At 42.1% G+C, this 13,309-nt stretch overlaps 2 protein-coding genes across 3 annotated transcripts in view; both read right to left on the reverse strand.

The window, feature by feature from the left end:
- Positions 1-1,921: 1,921 nt before the first annotated feature.
- Positions 1,922-11,080, reverse strand: LOC107380215 (transcription regulator protein BACH1). 2 transcript variants are annotated; one of them, XM_015951344.3, is made up of 5 exons: positions 10,970-11,080; positions 8,641-8,898; positions 7,270-8,328; positions 6,984-7,190; positions 1,922-2,899 (listed from the first exon to the last, which is right to left on the reverse strand). In XM_015951344.3, exons 2-5 carry the CDS (start codon positions 8,878-8,880, stop codon positions 2,546-2,548), a joined length of 1,860 nt encoding a protein of 619 aa, XP_015806830.1. In that variant the 5' UTR covers positions 8,881-8,898; positions 10,970-11,080; the 3' UTR covers positions 1,922-2,545. The 2 variants fall into 2 exon arrangements, with proteins under 2 accessions (XP_015806830.1, XP_015806829.1); XM_015951343.3 differs by having other exon boundaries at positions 7,270-8,379.
- An 81-nt stretch (positions 11,081-11,161) lies between these two features.
- The window catches only part of usp16 (ubiquitin specific peptidase 16), an 11,463-nt gene continuing 9,315 nt past the window's right edge, over positions 11,162-13,309 (reverse strand). The window contains exons 14-18 of the mRNA XM_015951341.3: positions 12,310-12,973; positions 12,130-12,224; positions 11,898-11,984; positions 11,665-11,812; positions 11,162-11,592 (exon numbers count right to left, since the gene is read on the reverse strand). Coding sequence (XP_015806827.1) covers positions 11,471-11,592; positions 11,665-11,812; positions 11,898-11,984; positions 12,130-12,224; positions 12,310-12,973 — 1,116 coding nt within the window. The 3' untranslated portion in view covers positions 11,162-11,470. The remainder of the gene's footprint in view (positions 11,593-11,664; positions 11,813-11,897; positions 11,985-12,129; positions 12,225-12,309; positions 12,974-13,309) is intronic.

The following is a 13,309-nucleotide window of genomic DNA, read 5'->3' on the forward strand; positions in this document are numbered from 1 at the left end:
AAGAACCCTGAAGTTGACTGGCAGCCAGTGAAGCTGGAGGAGAAGCGGGGTGATGTGGGTGTGTTTGGAGGACTTGGTCAGAAGCCGAGCACAGGCATTCTCAACCACCTGTAGACGGTTCAGGGAGGATCTGCTCAGACACGTATAAAGAGAGTTACAGTAGTCTAAACGTGAGGAGATGAAGGTGTGTATAACCGTCTCAAGTTCAGAGCGGGACAGAATGGGACTCAGCTTAGCAATGTTCCTGAAATGGAAGAAGGAAGAGCGAACAAGAGAACTGGCATGAGAATCCAGGGTGAGAGAAGAAGAGGAAGCAGATAGAGGAGGAAGAGTAGAGGCCCCAGCACGTCACAGCACCAGTCAAGATTTAAAAGTACAATATGTAAAAATTTTACAGAGAAATAATCAGAAAACAGTCTAATGTATCAATCATGTTGGAAGGAAGGTTACACTGAAACAGATTTCCTTCTCAGCCGGCGGGGGTGGGGGGTGGGGGGGGGGGGGCTGTCAGTTTGTCTCCTTTCTAAAAAGCTATAGTGTCTAAAAAGCTGTGTCTTTGTTTACTATCGGTGAGCCCACAGGGCTGCAGAGTCTGTGTAGAGGCAACACTGTAGAGCTAGCATTTATAATCCAAGATCAGCCAACAAAACACAACAGCATTTTTTAAAAGATCCTATGCCAGTAACAGGAGTGACCCAGAAGTTATTTCTTGTACCCCTAAGAAGCCACACCATCTTTTTATTTTATTCTAATATCAGGTAAAGAAGGCTAAAAGCTAATATTAAGCTAACAGTCATTTTGGAAAAAAAAATCGCCATTACCTCTGGTGCTGAGCCGTAGCTGGCAAAAGCTTTGAAACTCACAGAAGGGGAGTGAGATAGTGACTCATTTGTTTGGAAAATGGGCTGCAGTAACCAAATTTGACACCTTTAACAATGTTAAAGGGGTTACTAGGCAGTTTTGCTTGCTTTAACACTCCCTAGTGTCCGTTATTTATTCACTGTAGTTATACAGTAAATGAAACGTATCTCCTTGCTGTGCGTTCGTTTTTTTAACACCTTAATCTAACAAGTGAAATGTCTCCCCAGTTTTCAATAGTGTCTACAGGAGCGATTCATCTCTAAATGAAACAAATCGGCTGTATACACGCAGGAAACGTGCTGGAAGCAGACCAGTTACAACTCGTCAGCTCCACTCCACCAGCACCAGGTCTGAATGACGTTTCATTAACCCTGTAAAGGGTAATTTTAGTACATACATGGCTCAAGAAAATTATTTTATGAAAAAGTTGAATAGTATCACTTTAAGAACGAAGGACAAAAAGAGTGAATTGTTTGTAAACACACGACTCATAACCTTTTTTAGTTTTTGTGCAAGACACTCAGCCCGAGACCTTTGGTGACTTTTTGTTTTTGTTTACTTTGATAAAAAAGTGACACTCCAGCAAATCAAAGATGCTTTCAACGCAAACTGTTATTCAACATTTAGGATTATTATGGTTCGTCTTAAAAATATTTACTTCATTTCACTTTCTGTCTGGTTATTTTTCATGAAATATGAGGCTAATCTAAATCTGGCCTTTTCTCAGTTTTTGCTGATTACATTTCTAAATGACTTTTTCTGCCAATTTTGACATAATCAAAACAAAAAAATTGTCACAATTTAAATTCATGCTACAAGCTTTTCATTTGTTTCAACTGCAGTATATGATGAAACATATGCAAGGCCATAATTCTGAATGCAATTTTATTAAAAGAAAAAACATGCATACGTTTTTTATTAAAAGAAAAAACAAGAGTAAACGTTTACGCTGTTGCAAATTCTGCAAAAAATCAGCATAACTGAGGTGGATCTTTACTGCCCCCTACTGGCCAAAATCTGGAAATATGCATTAATGAAATGTTAAAACATTACCAAGACAAAATATTAAATGTTTATTTCATCCTGCAATTATCAAAACAGTTTATAAAAACAATTACATGCAGATGAAGCAACATGTAAGATAATGCAACCAACATTAGTTCTGGGTTAATGTGCAACTGTGCTTGATACTATACTGATGTATAAGGCACATTCAAAATCAAATAATGTCCTTTTTCATGTTATGTAATATTTTACCTCTGGAACCATTCCCCCACCTTCAAACAATGCATCTGAATAATGCTGAGAATTAGTGTCAGCTGTAAAAAAAAAAGTTATTTTTGTGCATATTTATTCAAATGAAAAGCATAGTGCTGAAATAAAAGTGTTGGTGAAGATGACAACAGTAGGCGTTTGCATTTGTGTGCAGTTCGATTTACAATACAGTCAAGTTATTTAGCCCTGGGGAAAAAATGTACATGAATTTGAAAATTATAATAGGAATTTCTTGCTTTGTAAATACTTTTGAAATACTGAATTTTGAGTTTTCCTCATAAAAATAAAAGTTATAAAGAAGAATGGAAAACACCTTCATCTTACTGAAAATGATTTAGGTGAAGAAGAGAGGATTACCGTGAAAGAACCGTTTGCTCTGTTCATTCTGAGATAATGCTGCAATGGAAACCTAAAGGATGTTGGTCACATCTAAACAGGGAGAGAGCAGAGCAGCAGGGAGAGGACAGCCGGCGTCCTCTGTGCAGACCTGCAGCTCTGCTCTTTGGACGGAGACTGAAGGTGGCGCACTTCCCTCACGCTTTGAAGGAGGATTCATCAGCGACGGCTCGTTGTTTTTCTCCAGGTTCAGGGATGAGATGGGAAATTCCGATGAGGAAAGTTTGGCCAGGAGCTGCAGGTGGTCGTGTTCAGAGGCGGACTCGATGTTGACACTCTTGCAGAGTCCGTAAAGGTTCTGCTGCATCTCTTCCAGGTTTTGCTCCAGCTCGTTCCGCTCCTGCAGAAGCCGCTCTTTCTCCATGTTCTGTGGAGAGAGCGGCAGTAAAAAAATCAATCAAATCACACTGAACATCCTGTTCGTGTTCTGTTGACATGGTTCTCCTGTACGCTGGATTTTTATTACCTCTTTTATTGCTTATGACACGGTGAAAAGCTCTTCTTCCTAATTTAAAGGGTAACCAGGCATTTTTGCTTGCTTTTAGCTCCCCCTAGTGTCCGCTAAAAATTTACTGTGGTTATACCAAAAAAAAAAAAAAATACATATCTCCTCACTGTGACATCACAACCCTGACCCCTTCCAACAGCTGATCAGCTCCCTTTCACGGACCACTTCCTCATCTCATTTTCACTTCCCCTCTGTCTCTCCATCATCACGTCAGCCCGTACCATTTCATTTCGTAATATCAAGGACATTGATCTAATCTCCCTTTCCTCCAGCATTACCACCCTGACCCCAGATTTATCCTCTAGTCTCGACGATCTTGTCACTCAATACAATAATGGTCTGGCTTCCATCCTCAATTCATTTGTTCCAATCAAATCCTGTTCTGTGTATTTCATTCGGTCTGCTCCATGGTTTACCCCTGCCCTACGCTCCTTGAAAGCCACAAACCGAAGGCTTGAGAGACTTTACAAGAAAACCGGTCTCACCATCCATAAAGACTTATATTCTGCTTCAATTTTCTCTCTACAAGGACTCCATCTCTCAGTTTTACTCCGGTCTCATCTGCTCCAACTCCAGCAATACTAAGACATTGTTTTCCATCATGAACAGCATCTTTCAGCCTCCTGATTCCTTACCCATCCATCTTTATTCTTCAGAAATCTGTAACTCTCTCCTTCAGTTTTTCAATGATAAGGTCAGTAGAATCCGTCTTTCTTTACCTCACCCCCCCCCCCCCCCCCAAAATCCCTCTTCAAATCCGCTTCAGTCAGTCCTATACTGAAAAAACCTGGTTCCGATCCAAATGATTTCAATTATCTCCGTCCCATTTCCCATCTTCCCTTCATTTCCAAAATTCTAGAGAAAACCGTTGCATGTCCCCATCACAGCACAGAAACAGCTCTCCTTAAAATCACCAACGACCTACTCATTGCTGCTGATTCTTGTTTGATTTCCTTTCTCATTCTCCTCGATCCAGGTGCGGCCTTCGACACCATTTCTCATCCCATCCTCCTCAATAGACTCTCTTCCTTAGGTATCACTCACACCCCCCTCCGCTGGTTTCACTCTTACCTTACCGGCCGCACTCAGTTCATCCAGTTAAAATCCACCTCCTCAAAACCCTCCCCAGTCAAGTCAGGCGTGCCCCAGGGCTCTGTCCTGGGGCCCCTCCTCTTCATAATCTATCTCCTCCCTCTTGGCAATATCTTCCACAAATTTAGTATCCAGTTTCACTGCTTCGCAGATGACACCCAGCTCTACATTTCCAGTAAACCTAACTCCACTCACCCACCCTCCTCCCTTACTATCTGCCTCTCAGAAATCAAATCTTGGTTCACCTCTAATTTCCTCAAATTCAACGGCAATAAAACTGAATTTCTTCTTGTTGGTACCAAATCCACCATCTCCAAATCTGACAGCTTTTCTTTAACTATTGACTGCGCCACAGGCTCCCCCTCCCCTCAGGTAAGAGTCTGGGTGTCATCCTCGACAGCTCACTTTCTTTTCATGCTCACATCAATAACATAACTCGGTCAGCCTATTTCCATCTTCGTTCCATAAACTGTCTCCGCCCCTCCCTTAGCCCTCACACTGCCGACATTCTAGTCCACAGTCTCGTAACCTCCCGTCTCGATTATTGCAATTCACTTCTTTTTGGTCTCCCCTACAAACTCCTTCATAAACTTCAACTGGTACCGAACTCAGCAGCCCGTATTATCACCAGAACCCCTTCCTTTCACCACATCACCCCGGTTCTCCAGCAGCTTCACTGGCTTCCAGTTAAATTCAGGTCCATCTTCAAGATTCTCCTCCATACCTTCAAAGCTATCCACAACCTCTCACCCCTTATAAGTATTACCGCCCCCTCCCGTTCCCTCACATCGTCTTCCTCCCTCCATCTTGCTGTGCCTTCTACCCGTCTCACTACCACGGGGAGCAGAGCGGCTGAAAGCTCTGCTCCCCATCTCTGGAACTCACTCCCCCCAGACATCATAAATATTGACAGTTTCACCCTCTTCAGATCCAGACTCAAGACACACCTGCTCAAATCTGCCTATGACCTCTGATTTTATTTGAATTGTTTTTTTTTTCTATTTTCTTTTCTTCATTTGTTTTATTGTTGTTTTAATGTATTTTACTGAATGTATTTTTCCTGTCAAATGACCCTGGGTGTCCTGAAAGGCGCTTTTAAATAAAATGTATTATTATTATTATTATTATTAGAAACGGGGACGTCTTACCCCAAAATTCCACTACCTCCGCTCCGCTACACCCCCGCCTTCCGCAGCCGCTCGCTTCCGAAGTCAATTTTTACTGGTACCCGCTCTACAACGGCTCCGCTCCGGTACGGAGACCTGAGGTGCACAAACAGGCATGCGCGGGACTTTCGAGATCTTGCGATACAGTCCGAGCAATAAACGGGGAAGTTAGATCCAAACACCCGTTGTGTGGGAGAAGCATCGAAATGAACTGTTTAATCTGCCCATCATTTGTGTTGAGAGATCAGCAGTGTTTGGATCAACAAAGTGCGACTACTTTGATAGTAGAAACTGTATTTATGGCTTATTTTTGTGCATTTAAAGTTCAGCCGCCATTGATAGTTGTAAAAAGTTGTTAAACCTGTTCATATGAAACGTCCAGGCTTTTAAGAATAGGCGCAAGACCCACCATTTTAGCTTAGCTTTTAACTGATCACTATTTATCTATATATACATATTTATCTCTTTTAATTAATTTTATCATTTTATTTACATCTAAGTGTTTTTACATGATTATGTTTTCTTTTACTATCTTTATAATCACTTTTTATCAGTTACTTTTTATCCATATTAGCTCTTGTTATTTTACATGTTATATATTTTAATCCTCCAGTGTTTCCTCTGCGGAGCCGTCTGCCTTGGGGCCGGTGGTCAGGGGCGGCGGCCGGGGCGCTCCTCGGGTAGTGCCCGGGAACTGGTGGGGGTTTCTACACCCCCCACTGGGCGTCATGGGCCGGTGTCTTGGCTGCTGCCGTGAATCTGTTACTGTCAGGGCAGATGGCTCCGCTGATGATGTCTCGTTCATTACTTGACCCATCTGAACTCAGCCTATTGTTTCCTTTGGTGTTCACGTGTGTGTGTGTGTGTGTGTGGGGGGGGGGGGGGGGGGGGGATTGTATGTCCACTTTGGAAGTTGGGTGCGGGAGGGGAACCGTAATTGTTAATTGTTTTATACTTGGGGAGGGGGGCTGGGATGGGAATATGGGATCTATTGGGGCCATTTTAATCTGCAAAGCACTTTGAGTAGCATTTTTTGTATGAAAAGTGCTTTATAAATAAAGTTGATTTGATTTGATATGAAATAAAAAACGCTTTTTGTTTATCGGTTTATTGTGAAATAACGGAAGTTGTGCTTGCTCCCTTTCCTGTTGGGCGGTTGTGATTTCTGTCCATTGACTACGGAGGTGCTCCGGCGTCCGGCAAAAATAGAATCAATCCCATTTCTGCCGGATGGCGGAACAGAGGGCGGCGCACTGGGTAGTGGAACAGCTCTGATTGACTACAACGGGACCGATTTAGCTGCGGAGTTCGTGCCGGAGCGGAGCGGAGGTAGTGGAATTTTGGGGTTAAACGACTCATTTTAGGTGCATAATTCCTAAAACGTAACACTGACAGAAAGTGGGTGAATGGATTTTTTTTCACATTTGGAGTGTCTGTAGCAACAGTAGAGACACACATGGCTGCACAAAAGGTAAGTTTAGCGTAATATGTCTCCTTTAATTGGTTTAGTATTTTTTATGTCTGCGTTTTCTTTTGGGAAGTTGTAGATTTCAGATTGGACAAACTTTGGGAATAAAACATATGCACTGTTTTGTTCTTGTGACTGGCTCAGAATAAAAACGTGTCTGTAAAAATCAGATAAAAACAGAAATGAAGATAATCATGAGGCACTATTTTGAACTTACTAATTTTTTGATTTCACATTCCAGCTGGTGAATGCTGTCAAGCTTTCTCTTCCGACAGCGCTGTGCCGCCACGCGGTTTTTGCTTCGCCGCCGGACGTCATGGACAAACTCCAGCTGGTCCTGTGTCAGGTCATGGTTCTTCAGAAGCTGCTGGAACGCACTTCTGCTCAGTTCTGAGATCTGCTCCACTGGAAATGGGAGATTAATCTGTGGAAAAGGAAACTTAGAAGTTATATTAATTGTATTTACTGCATTAAAGCAGAACTAGATAATATAACAGAATGACCTCTGCGGCTCTCTTGTTATTAGCCTCGGCGTCTCCATCTGTGTCCATGTCTGATTCTTCTGCAGAGTTTAACGAGGAGGACATGTAGGGACTCTTCTCGGATTGGGAGAAGCTGTCGGCGTGTGTGCCCGGATCATCACCTGTCCCGAGGTCCCTGAGGAAGGGACAATCTCCTGCGTTAGAACTCAGGTCCAGCTGTCTGAGCCAGTGGAAGTCTGAGGCATTAGCCAGATTGTTTTGATTTGTTGCATCGATAGACGGCTCTGGAGCTTGAGCTGGACACAAGTCAGACCAGAACCCCTTAGCCAGATGTTCAGCCACCTCTCTCTCCACGCGGCTTCGCTCCTGACATCCTGCTACGTCTCCCAGGACGGATAAGGCCGGGTCTGGGAGGTCACACGCAGGTTCCTGCTCAGGGCAAACCTCAACCTTCAGCATGTTCAGAGGACACGAGGCGGGGTCACAGCTGCATTCGTTATCTTCACTTCCTGGTTTGGGGATTTCTGGTGGGTTCACTTCCCCGGCTGTTGACAGCTCACAACCACAGCTGGCCAAACTCGGCTCGCTCTGATTGCACGCATCTCCGTCTCCCATCTGTAAAACGTCCTTATCACAGTAGAGAGAGGACGGATCTGCTTGGTTAGAGCCTGGGCACGGCGGAGACAACACGGGGCACACGCTTTTTGCTGCTAACTCTAGAGATAAGGAAGTCATTTGTGGCCCACAGTCCTCAAAACAAAAGTGTTCCTCTCCTCTGTGGGTCTGACCCTGTGCGCTCGGAGGGCAGCTTGATGGGAGGGCCGTTCGCTCATCACCTCCTGAAGCCACTGAGCTGTGCGACTCAAATGATTCTGCACGGCTGCTTTCTACACCGGAGCCAAAACCGCCGCCGCGCTCCCAGTTCTGACAACAAACGCTATGCCTGACCTGCTGTGAGCTTCTTTTACCCTCGGAGAACTTTGGGATGAGGAAATCAAAGCAGGCCGACTCCAGGTTGTGAAATCCTAGAATCTCGGCGCTGGTGTGAATAGCATGAATGTTTTCTTTGGTGAACAGCAGCTTTGATGTGTAGGCAAATTGAAGCAGAGGTTCAAACCCTTCCACAGTCACCTGTGGAGAAAGGGAAGTGCAGAAAATCGTGACGCCACGGGTCACACAGCTTTGAATCGTCACAATGAAACCACTTGAAAGGAAACACGGGGTGTCGTATCAGCTCTGAGTGAAATAAAATCTTCTATTTTTTAATAAAACGAAGAAAACGACATTTTTTTTAACTGATCACATCCTTCTGTCATGCATAAACCGAGTTTTATTTCACTTATTTAACTTTTTGCCAATGATATAGAAACAACTCCACACGACGGCACTGACCTCGCTGGGTAAGATGATAACTGGATTGTTTCTGGTGACGCCGGCGACCCGACTGTGAAAATATTCGCTGCATGAGGCCAGGAGCGAGCAGTGGGCTCTGAAGCTCCGGTCCTCCACCACCACCGTCACGTCACAAAGGATATCCTGCTGCCTCTGGTCATTCAGACACTGGAGAACATGGCTGCTGTGCACGGCGGACTGGAAGGTGAACACTGACATGCGAGAAGCTTGGAGCGTCATGGTTCTTAGAAGCTCAGCCTGCGGAGTTAAAAAATAATAATAAACAGTCACAGTGCTCGTTAACAAGTAGAGAAAGTTCATTTATGGTTTTGTTGGATTATTTTAAGTCACTAAATGTGGAAAATGCCCACACAGCACCTTGATTCTGCTTATTCATTGTGACAAAAATAATTCCTCCTCAGGTTTCAGGAAGTTGGTTATTTAAAAAAAAAATGGCCTCGGTTTGAAGCAAGTTTTACATCCTTCAGGACAGATGACTTAAAAAAAGAAGTTTTAGTATTTAAAACATTATGTTGTAAACTTTTACACCATGTTCGAGTTCATTTGAGTTACTTACAAGGAATTCTGATTATTTACAAGTCATAAAGCGCGGAACGGGCTGCCTGAATGTCGGTTATATCTTTCTTCTTATTTAAATGTAATCTACATCAATTACTCCTGTTTTGTGTTTTTAATTCTGGTGACTATTTCTTTTTAATCCAGTTTTAACTTTAACATTTATTCTGTGATCTAAAACCAGTGTCACGGAAAAGTGAAGGCTTGATTTATTTTTCTTAAAGATGACAAATTTCCACAAATAAACATGATAAAATGAAAAGAAATGAATCACAACTTGAGCTTATATGATCCCGCCTCTACGCAGTGTTTCCTAATATTGTAAGTTACATATAAAATTTACTATATATTAGGACTGAGCAATAAATAGAAAATTTATCACTATCGAAATTTCTGACTTATCGAGATCATTTTTCCCATGTCAATAAATATGATATTAAAAAAATGTGTGTAGGTTGGAAGCTGTACCACCTTGAGTCATGTTTAAATGTGACTCCACTAACACACGTGACTGCCCCATCTAGTGGACAACTTTAGTTTCTGCGCACTCATGTAGTTATTGTCCATTTATCGTTATCGAGGTGAAATCCTCAATATGTCATGATATTGATTTTAGGCCATATCGACCAGCACTAATATATATATATATATATATATATATATATATATATATATATGTGTGTATATATATATATATATATATATATATATATATATATATATATATATATGTATGTGTGTGTGTGTATATCATGCTATCTGTACGATGTTTTCTACTTCTGTGAATTGGAGTAAGAGTCCGGATTAAAGAATACTTGACTACATGCCATTAAATGACATTATTTGTCCTTTATTTACTCATTTCTTAATGCTTTTGTACATGGGTTAATACTACTGATATCTTCATTCATTTTTATTGTAACATCAGAGTTATTTTGTGTGAACGTTTAAATAAAATATACTGTGAAATTTAGTCGACTGAAGCAGTTTCAGGACAGCAGCAATACACTTACGCCAGTTTAGTTGGACTTAATCATAAATGAAAATTATCCAGGCAACAGCCATTGAGCAAATTAGGAGTTATAACTTTTACAAAGAAAATACGTTATAATGGCTGAAAAACCCTTTGAAGATGAAACATTTAGATATATCCTCGTCTTGGGTTGAGTCTGCAAAAATTCTTACCAAAACTAAGCTCCTAGGAAAGGTTTTCTCATGTCACAAAACATTTGCACCGATTTAAAGTGATCTTACTTGAGAGACAAGACCTGGTCAAACTCAAAGGAAGTGGTGATTTAATCTGGCATGTGGACGTAAATAGTGAATTATGGGATTATTACTAGTGATTTGGTTTTTAATCTGAATATTAGTTGGTGTAAATCATCTCAAACGCCGCTAGTTTAGCTCTGAAAGCGGAACTACAGTAAAAGCAGATTCAAAGTTACCGACTGAACTTGTAAGTGCAAAGCAAAAATGCTGACTCATGCTTAGTCAAGTTACTCAATTGGGCCCAGCAGCTAAATATAACGAAAATATTCTGAATTGGAACAAATGTATCGATACTTAAGAAAACAATAAGCTAAATATAACGGTAAATGTCAAAAATGTACCCAGCTTGTTAGGCCAGACCGTTAGGTTAGCCATTATTCCTGCAGCGAATACCCACATTTACCAGGCTTGGGATTAAACAAAAATAACTGCCGACACTAAAGTCACAAATATGTTTAATCTCTACCCTCCAATGTTCACTGACCTGCCATGATCGTAGATAGACGCTGACGTGCTGGATAATTTAGCGATTCCCCCCCGACAGGAGAAACTTCGAGTCATGTGACATCAGCACCAGGAACCATCGCATCCTGCGCATGCGCACTACCAATCCAGGCAGCATTCCATGATGAAGTATTTAATCACATGAAAAATCATCTTAAAAATAGACACAAACTATACACACACATTTTAATACATCTTACAAATAACTGTTGCCAGATGTTTATTTTCTGTTGAGACAATCTATGAAATTTGCACAAACTGCCAGTTTCCCATGAATCTTAGATAGCTCATTTTCCACTTGTAACATTTGTGTCATTCAAAATAAAAAGAGAAGAGGTTTACAATCTCAAATGTCTCGAGTAAAATCTGCAGAATTTTACTAAAGCCCTGGTAAGGTCCCCTGTGTTGTGGGGCAGAAGCAAAACGTTGATTTGTTGGAAGTTTGGTTGATTAATTTGATTGTACCCAAGTCCACGAGTAGTTAGACGAGTCTTTCGTAGAAGAGGAGGTAGGCTTGGCTGCTCAGGACTTTGCTCTCACTGACAGGCTGGACACTTGTGTCACTGACGTGGAACCAGGATCCTTTGGGCGGTTCTGGATCTCCTGAGGACAAATCACGAGTTGATGAAAACGACAATAGTTTCAGGATGTTATTCTATAGTCACGGACACCCACCTTCTGTAGCAATCCCGTTAGATGTCGTTTTAAGACGTTCAGGTCGAACTTTTATATATGCTGTGTAATGACCAGACCTCATTGTTCCGCTGTGCTCTACGATTCCATACAAACTGTACAAAATCTGACTATCTCCTTCTGAAATATTCTGTTGGCAAAAAAAAAAAAAAAAACGTAAAAAAAATTGTTTTTCTAACAAGAAAATTCTGCAAACAACCATTTTCAACACACACCTTGCATTTGGCTGCACAATAAGAAGCGAGATCAAGAACCATCGGGAAGTTGACGTGTCGGTTTACTTTACAAATGCTGTATCCACTCTAGAGGAAAACAACAATATTGTACAAAATATTATCCAAGAAGTCTTCCTTTGTCTTACAAAAGTAGACAAATCAATGTTTCTCAGCTTAGAGTATAAAGACAACTTGGAAAAATCATCTGAATTAAAAAACTACATTTTTTTACCTGTTGAAATCTTTTCAAATGAAGGGTGAGGACAGCTGGGGGAGAGGAAATTAACATTTGCTTCAAGGCATCCGTGTAGACGTTTTTCTTGGATCCTAAACCCCCAAAATAAAGAAAATGTACTTCACTGATTCTAAAACTCATCTCAAAGTCTGTTCGGGTGTAATTAATTGTTTGTACCTCCAGCTTTCCTCAGCAGCTGTTTGCTACAGGCGACACACAGCAGGCTGTTGTTCTGCGTGAGAGTTTCCACCTCTGTGAACTGAAAAAGACACGATTGCACCGAACATTCCTGCCTCTCTGGGACGGTTCTGGCAGCCAGGGTGTTGAAGGCCAGCTCCGGGTCTTGGTTTATTACGGTGTACACTTTGGCTTCCAGCACATCATCTCCGCTCTCTGTGCTCTGCTCCATCGCATCGGAGTCTTCGATGAAAGCATCATCCAAGGCCACCTGCTGCATTTTATGAACCAACGTTGCGTCGTCCTCCTCATCCTCTACCAGCTCCATGGTGGAAATGCCATTACACAAGCTGCTGCTGCTGTCCTGAGAGTGCTGCTCTTCGGACAAGACGGTGAAACGATTGTCGACCGGCGATGGTGCTGCAGACGAGTCGCAGTCAGCTGCTGAATCTTCGTCTTTCTCGTTTTCTAGCTCGGCATTCTGATCCTGTTCGGGTAAACCGGCTGAAACAAGACTTTGTTCATTCATCACTGAGGGGTTTTCATGTTGTTCACAGTCGGCGGTTTCATTTTCCCTCACATCCATATCCTTATCCGCTCGACTAGGAGATGTCAAGGAATCCAATGTCGCTCTGCCATCAAGCTTCTGCTGCCTTTTTTGATGCTACAAAAGGGGGAAAAAGGCTTTAGTGGGCTGAATGATTGTTTGATTAAAATTGCAGTTTCAGAAAACGCAACAATGTGACCATCTAAGCTGACTGACCCTAGCCTAGTGAACTAGACCAAATTCTTGCTTTGCAAAGTTTGGTCTAGGCATGCTCCATTGGAACCTCATCAGCTCCTACCAGGACTCTGGCTAGCCAATCACAGCTCTCTAGAGGGGTTTCAAACACATAAAGAGCTGTGATTGGTCCATAACGGTGGGCCAATCATAGTGCTCTATCTGCTTAGTGAACTAATCACAGAGCTTTATCTGCTTTGTGGGCCAATCAGGGCACTC

This window comes from Nothobranchius furzeri, chromosome 13 (genome assembly GCF_043380555.1).
Source record: "Nothobranchius furzeri strain GRZ-AD chromosome 13, NfurGRZ-RIMD1, whole genome shotgun sequence".
NCBI classification, from domain to species: domain Eukaryota; kingdom Metazoa; phylum Chordata; class Actinopteri; order Cyprinodontiformes; family Nothobranchiidae; genus Nothobranchius; species Nothobranchius furzeri.

What these genes read in the sequence shown, in the direction of transcription:
- LOC107380215 (XM_015951343.3), bottom strand. Translation starts at nt 8,880, where the DNA reads ATGACGCTCCAAGCTTCTCGCATGTCAGTGTTCACCTTCCAGTCCGCC. An exon ending in TTATCATCTTACCCAGCGAG is followed by an intron (nt 8,380 to 8,640) that starts GTCAGTGCCGTC and finishes CTTTCTCCACAG; the next exon opens with GTGACTGTGGAAGGGTTTGA. An exon ending in ATAACAAGAGAGCCGCAGAG is followed by an intron (nt 7,191 to 7,269) that starts GTCATTCTGTTA and finishes CCTTTTCCACAG; the next exon opens with ATTAATCTCCCATTTCCAGT.